Here is a 7380-nt window from a genome sequence, read left to right as displayed (position 1 = left end):
AGCCTGGACAGGTCCTGCTCATCTTATCCAGGACTTTTGGCCTTTGGAGGACGTTCACTCCATGAACTTCTGTCTCCACTGACACCAGCTGCTGGTTTTGTCGCCTCCATGTGACTGTGACAGCCCCTGGTGCCTGGGGTCCTTCAAAGGCCACGGGCCCCTCTCCTCCCTCAGTCTAGGCAGCCTTCCCAAGGCAGTCCTTGGGTGGGCCCCTGGAGAACGCAGGCAGTTCTAATAGGAACAGGGTGAGCCTCTGAGAGCAAGCAATACCAGCCCCATGGCATCCCTGGGGCCATGGGGGAGGCTGTCAGGATCCCCCTGCCGCAAAGTACCCGACTCACAGGAAGCTGGGGCCTCCTCTGGGCAACCGAGCCCTAGTGACAGCTTGGCCCTAGGAGTGAGGCAGACGGAAGGCTTTCCTGACTGGCAAGCCTGGCTCCCCTGGCACACTCTTCTATGGCCAAGGGGAGCTGGGGGCCAAGAGAGGTTGTCTGGTCCCAAGGCCCAGAAGTTCCTGCAGGCACCCATTGGAAGGACAGCCTAATCCCCACAGGGCCAGGCACCTGCTGGGGCAGCCAGGAGCCCGTCAGACGGGGGTGGCCTCAGAAGGGTCAAAGGGATCAGCTATGGGAGCCCAGGTTTCAGAGGCAATCATGTCTGGATAGAAACCCCAGTTCTGCATCCCATGAGCCTCAGTGTCTTCATCGGGGTAATGGGGACAACAGCCTCTTGCCTTAGGAGGGCATAAGGACTGGCACGTGGCATCCTCAGAATAGCAGCCACAGCTGACAAGCATGATAGTGAACAGGACGGGCTGGTTGGAGAGAGTGTTGTGGAGTTAGGGGAGGATGCGGGGACAGTGGACAAGCCCCCTGGGAAGGGGTCACAGGTGCTCTGAGCCCACACAGATGCAACATTGCAGGCGGTGCAGACCCTTGCTTTATTGGTCTGACTTGTTCACAGTTCAGCCCCCTGCTCAGAAAACCAATGGGCCAGCTAAGGAGCGAAGGAGGTACCTCGAGACTTCCAGAGTCAAGGTTCTCCAGGGCTCCCCAGCCCATCAATCATTTTCTGCCCCACTGCCTGGGAGGTGAGGTGGGAGAAGGCTCTCGGGGGGGTGAGGATGGGCGACTAGAGGGGATTTCAGTGTGGGACCCAGGGTCTGCTCTTCACCGTAGGAGGTGGAAGGGATGACTAAGTTCTTTATCACAGACCTGCAAAAAATGAGAATTAGACATTATTCTCACTAGTTTGGGCTTCGTTTTTTTTCCCAAAACAGCAGCAGGAAAGAGATATGCAGGTGATGTGGAGATGAGCCAGGCACGAGGTTTCAGATCGGAAGGGACCAGAGATGAGGACCAAGGTGTGGCTGCCTGACCAGGAACACTGTGGGCTGGCCCGGGCTCTCTCCACGCATCCTGGGAGAACTGCCACAGGCCCTAGAGGGAGGGATGAAATGCGTGTGGGAGGGAAGACGGCGGTCCCCGGATCAGCAGCAGCACCATCCTCTGATGGCCCCTGGGCAGTCCGCCAGCTCAGAAGCACTCAGGGCTGGAGCCTGGGCTCTAAGCACAGGCCCCAGAGGCCAGACAGGAGGGAGGCAGCAGGAAGGGCTGGTGTGGAAGGGCTGAGTTCTACTGGGGTCCCACGCGGGCAAGGGAACCAGGACTCGTCCCTGCTTGTCAGCCAATCAGCTTCTTCAGGAAGGCCTCCAACTGATCCTCATCCTTGATGCCTACAAACTTGTCCACCACGTCCCCATTCTTCATGGCCAGTACAGTGGGCACCGCTGACACCTGGGTGGTGAGGAAAGGGGGTCCAAGTGAATTTGGAGTGAATGCTTCTCAACTGCCACTCCCAAGCCTTTGTGGGGAAGGCTGGTGGCTTATCCAGGGCACTGACTTCCCAAAGCCATGGGCAGGCCTAGAGGAACGTGACTCTTCCCTTAGTGCAGGGGTACTGCAGGGCCCGGTGGCCACCCGTTGAAGAAACTTCTTCCATTGCGGGCTCCCAGCAGTACCCTTCCTCCCTTAACCACAAGACTGACTCACTGGCCCAGTGGTTTTGCTGGAATGACAGGAGAGATGAAAATAGCCCATGCAGCTGCAGGCCAGGGCGGGGGGCAGGGAGGAGCTCAGGGGAAGCCTGGCCCGGGGGGAGACAGAAGCTGGGGGGCAGTTCGAGTCCTGGCTTTGCACTCACTAGCAAGGGAGCCTTGGCCAGGTCATAGCACATTTCTGAGCCTCAGTGTCCTTTTCCATAAAATGGGGGTAAGGTCTACCTTTAGGGTTTGGGATGAACATTAAAGATTCAAGTATAGGCTGGGCACAGTGGCTTACATCTATAACCCAGCCCTCTGGGAGATTGAGGCTGGAGGATCGCTTGAGTTCAAGAGTTCCAGACCAGCTTGGGCAATATAGTGAGACCTTGTGTTTACTAAACTCCCCACCAAAAATTAGCCAGGCATGGTGGTGCATGCCTGTCCTCCTGTACTTGGGAGGCTGAGGCAGGAGGATCGCTTCAGCCTGGGAGACTGAGGCTGCAGTGAACTGTGATGGTACCATTGCACTCCAGCCTGGGTGACAGAGTGAGACCCTGCCTCAAAAAAAAAAAAAGAAGAAAGATCTGAGTATAAAGCAGAGCTCAGGGCGGGCGTGGTGCCTCACACCTATAATCCCAGCATTTTGGGAGGCTGAGGCGGGCAGATCATTTGAGGTCAGGAGTTCGAGACCAGCCTGGCCAACATGGTGAAATCCCGTATCTACTAAAAATACAAAAATTAGTTGGGCGGGGTGGCAGGCGCCTGTAATCCCACCTACTTGGGAGGCTGAGGTGAATCGCTTGAACCTGGGAGGTGGAGGCTGGAGTCAGTGGAGATTGCACCACTGCACCCAGCCTGGGTGACAGAGTGACACTCCGTCTCATAAATAAATAAATAAATAAAGTAGAGCTCAGGTTCTAGCTGACCCAGTCCGACTCCTACCAGCCAGGTGAGCTGGGGCATGACCCTCAGTAACTAAGCTTCAGTGTTCTCAGATGCAAGATGGAGATACTAACGGCACTTCCATTAGAGGGCATGAAAGCTGAATGAAATAATGCGAGTAAAGTCTCAGCGCAGTACCCGGCAAATAAGCGTAGGAACCTGGCATCGTGCCTGGCATACAGTGGGCATTCAAAAAAAAAGTGGCTGCAGAGGGCACAAGGAAAAGTCCAACACAGGCCCCACGAGAGCATGTTAGCTTGCTGTCGTGATGAGTGACAGGGTCCAGAAACTCAGGGACTTCTACTGGACAGCGTGGGAGGACAGGCTTGGCCATACACAACCTCACGCTTATTGGCGGGTTGCAGGCAGATGGCAATGGCAACATTCTTGGTCTGTGAAGCATTTACTCAGTTCCCTCAGGGACCTGCATAGGTTATGTGGAATGCGGATGAGGCTGTGGCCCACCAGACTGGCATCATGAGGTCTCTGCTGCCTGGGATCCCTGCCTGGCATTCGTGGGCATTTGAGAAAATCATTTAAACAGAACAAGACAGGCCGGGCGCTGTGGCTCACACCTGTAATCCTAGTACTTTGGGAAGCCGAAGCGGGCAGATCATTTGAGGTCAGGAGTTCGAGACCAGCCTGACCAACACGGTGACACTCCATCTCTACTAAAAATACAAAAATTAGCCAGGCCTGGTGGCGCATGCCTGTAGTCCCAGCTACTCGGGAGGCTGAGGCAGGAGAATCGCTTGGACCCGGGAGGCGGAGGTTGTACTGAGATTGTGCCATTGCACTCCAGCCTGGGCGACAGAGCAAGACTCTGTCCCTGCCCCCAAAACAAAATAAATAAATAAAAATAAACAGAACAAGATAAACATAGACTTTTCTTACACACAAGTTAACTACAAAGTAGAGCAGAGATTCACACAAACGTAGCAAGTCTTCACATATCCCAGTGCTGCTGCCACAGACCATCTTGGCAGTCAGTAAGATTTAGAATGTTCAAAAACCGTGCACGTGGTAGTTAGGAAAGGCATGCAGGCCAGACCATCCCACCCTCACCCACTAACTTTACGTGGCAGGCCCCGCACCCCACTCCTCATGGGCACTTTGGGGACAAACACAGCAGGTCAGAGGACACAGTCTTTGTCCTTCTTAGGGCCTCAGGCCCCTTCAAAGTCTGTCCCTAGGCTGATGTGGGTGGCAAACCCTGTCTCCAGGCAGAGCAGGGCCCGAAAAAGTTTTGCTCCAGGAGGCTCCAGGGAGCGCCTGAAGCCACCAGGGCCTTCCCAGGCATTCTCTGGTGCCCTCTAGTGGTCTGCAAAGGTAGCTGGAGCACCTCAAAGCCAGAGCCTCTTGGCAGAAGCACAGAGCTCAAGCCGCCGGCTCCCACCTGCACACTGTCCTATTCCTTTAATTAAAATAAACGCTTTATGCCACTGTATAATAAATGGCCTAACCTTTTTCATGGCAGGACTCTAAGTTCACTGAAGAGGCTCAGAGAGTGGACTTAGTGTTCCTTAAGAACTCCAGATAGGGACAAGCACAGTGGCTCACACCTGTAATCCCACTTTGGGAGGCCAAGGCAGGAGGACTGCTTGAGGTCAGGAATTCATAGCAAGACCTCGTCTCCATAAAAAAAATTAAAAAAAAAAAAAAAAAAAAAGGAACTCCAGATGAAGGCCATAATGATCTCACTCATGTAAACCTTCACACATGCTTCAACACGCACAGACCCTGGTGGTGTCAGGTAGACAGCAGACGTGCTGTGAATGGAGGTCTGGTCATTACCGATCAAGGGGATTTTTTTGAAGTTGAGCTGAAACACACACGCACACACAAACCCCCCGCTAGGGCTCACAGGAAACCTGAGCTGGAATGGGACTTCCCTCGACCCCGAGGAAGCGGCTGAGGCTCTGCTGCTCCTGGGTTTGGCTCACACATGAGGAGGAGCCAGTGCCTGTAAACACTGCCTTCCGTGGAAGTGCACAGGCCTTGGCACATTCTTCTCGAATGTTCTGAGTGTGAAAAAGGCAGTGACTGGGCCAACTGAGAGGCTGAGGAAAAGATACGCTAAGATGTGCTGCCTGTCCTGTTTCATGAAGCCATTTGGAACCTCCTATCATTGGATAAAGACCCTCTGAACTCAGGACAGAAGTCGGGGAGTGTGCACACGTGTGCAGTCTCTTTTCCGCTAATCCACAGCCCACCTGCACCACCACCGAGCTCCATGTCCTGGCATGTCTTCTCCTGTCTCACCCCGATGGCATCCATCTGTTACCTCAGCTAAGGGCCTACCAAGGGAAAGGCACAGTGCTAGGTGCTGCGGAACGCTGCAACCTCCTCCTCGGCTCGTTGCAGAGTTAAAAGGAAAAGATCACTGTCACATGCTGGGTGCTTTTTCGTGTCAGGAATGATATAAACACCTGTATACGCTATCTCACATTCTCCTGGCTGTGGGTAGGGTCATTTTAATGATGAGAATACTGAGACTCAAAGGGTGAGCAACTGTTCCAAAATGACACGGTGTAGGCTGGGTGCGGCGGCTCCTGCCTGTAATCTCAGCACTTTGGGAGGCCAAAGAAGGCGGATTATCTGAGGTCAGGAGTTCGAGACAAGCCTGGCCAACATGGTGAAACCCCATCTCTACCAAAAACACAAAAATTAGTGGGGCGTGGTGACAGGCACCTGTTGTCCCAGCTATTCAGGAGGCTGAGGCAGGAGAATGGCTTGAACCCAGGAGATGGAGGCTGCAGTGAGCTGAGATCACGCCATTGCACTCATTGCAGTGAGACTCTGTCTCAAAACAAACAAGGCCAGGTGTGATGGCTCATGCCTGTAATCCTAGCACTTTGGGAGGACGAGGCAGGTGGATCACCTGAGGTTAGGAGTCTGGGACCAGCCTGGCCGACACGGTGAAACCCTGTTTCTACTAAAAATACAAAAATTAGCCGGGCGTGGTGCCACACACCTGTAATCCTAGCACTTTGGGAGGCTGAGGCAGGAGAATGGCTTGAACACGGGAGGCAGAGGTTGCAGTGAGCCGAGATTGCGTCACTTCACTCCAGCCTGGGTGAAAGAGCGAGACTCCCTCTACTAAAAAAAAAAAACAAAAAACAAAGCTGGGATCTGAAACAAGATCTGTTTGACTTTGAAGTCCAGGGCATCAAACTCCGCTGTGCTTCTGCCCGCAGCAAAGAGACAGACATCTACTGAGTCCCAGCCCGGGGAAGAACATGTGGGGACGCATTAAAGGATTTCATGCTTCAAATGCAAAATGCCAAGTGTTTTGTAAAAGCTTTTAGATATGAGAGGGTTCTTGGAAAAACAATTATTGAAAAATTCAAATCCAACTACATGACATTCTGGCAAAATGAGGGAGACAGTGAAAAGATCAAGGGTTGCCAGGGCTGGAGGGAGGAGGAAGGGGAGATGAACAGGCAGAGCAGAAGACATGGAGGCAGTGAAATGACTCTGGATGATGCTAGAATGGTGAACACCGGCTTTGAGACATTTGTCCCAACCCACAGAAGCCACAACACCAACAGCGATCCCCGATGTAAACTTCTGGCTTTGGGGGATAATGATGTCCGTGTAGGTTCATCAGTTGTGACAATGGATCACCCTGGTACGGGCTGTGGATAGTGGCGAGGGTGCGCATGCGGAGGACAGGGGGCTTATGGGAAGTCTCTGTACCTTCCCCTTCCTCTCAATTTTGCTATGAACCTAAAACTGCCCTAAAAACATAAAATCTTCAGAAAGAACGACGACAAAAAATGAGATCAGTGACTGCCGGGGGGTGAAGGTGGGGAGGGGCGGGAAGGAGAGGTGAACTGCTGGAAAACGGGGGAACCGAGGGCGGTGGAACGGTTCTGTATGGCGCTGGAATGGCGGACACATGCTATTATACATTCATCCATGAACTTTCCCTTTGGCAAGCAGTCTGTGCTGAGAGCGGCAGCTGAGACACAGGCTTTCAAAGAGCAGTTCCTCCCCAGAGTCAGTCCGGGGCCTCCAGAAGCAGAAAGTCAGTCTGGGGCCTTCAGAACACTGGCTTCTCTCCATGTTGGCTCAGGACGCCCAGCCTTGGCATCACCTGGGAGCTTGTTAGAAATGCAGTCTTGGTGGCCGGGCGCGGTGGCTCACGCCTGTAATCCCAGCACTCTGGGAGGCTGAGGCGGGCGGATCATGAGGTCAGGGATTCGAGACCAGCCTGGCCAACATGGGGAAACCTCGTCTCTACTAAAACAAAAAAATTAGCTGGGCGTGGTGGTGGGTACCTATAGTCCCAGCTACTTGGGAGGCTGAGGCAAGAGAATAGCTTGAACCTGGAAGGCAGAGGTTGCAGTGAGCCAAGACTGCGTCACTGCACTCCAGCCTGGGCAACAGAGCGA

General features: G+C 53.6%; 1 protein-coding gene across 3 annotated transcripts in view; it reads right to left on the bottom strand.

Annotated features, from left to right (window-relative positions):
- Positions 1–916: 916 nt before the first annotated feature.
- Positions 917–7380, bottom strand: part of TXN2 (thioredoxin 2) — a 17300-nt gene continuing 10836 nt past the window's right edge. For 2 of the 3 annotated variants that reach the window (XM_011964316.1, XM_011964317.1), the window contains exon 4: positions 917–1796. In XM_011964316.1, the coding sequence (XP_011819706.1) occupies positions 1683–1796 (114 nt within the window). In that variant the 3' untranslated portion in view covers positions 917–1682. Of the gene's footprint in view, positions 1797–2479; positions 2600–7380 lie in introns of all 3 variants that reach the window. The other variant, XM_011964315.1, reaches the window with a different exon arrangement.

Source organism: Colobus angolensis, unplaced genomic scaffold, assembly GCF_000951035.1.
Source record: "Colobus angolensis palliatus isolate OR3802 unplaced genomic scaffold, Cang.pa_1.0 Scaffold65, whole genome shotgun sequence".
Classification (NCBI taxonomy): Eukaryota; Metazoa; Chordata; class Mammalia; order Primates; family Cercopithecidae; genus Colobus; species Colobus angolensis.
Note: the sequence above shows the minus strand (reverse complement) of the source record. Positions and strands in the feature narration are given on the sequence as shown.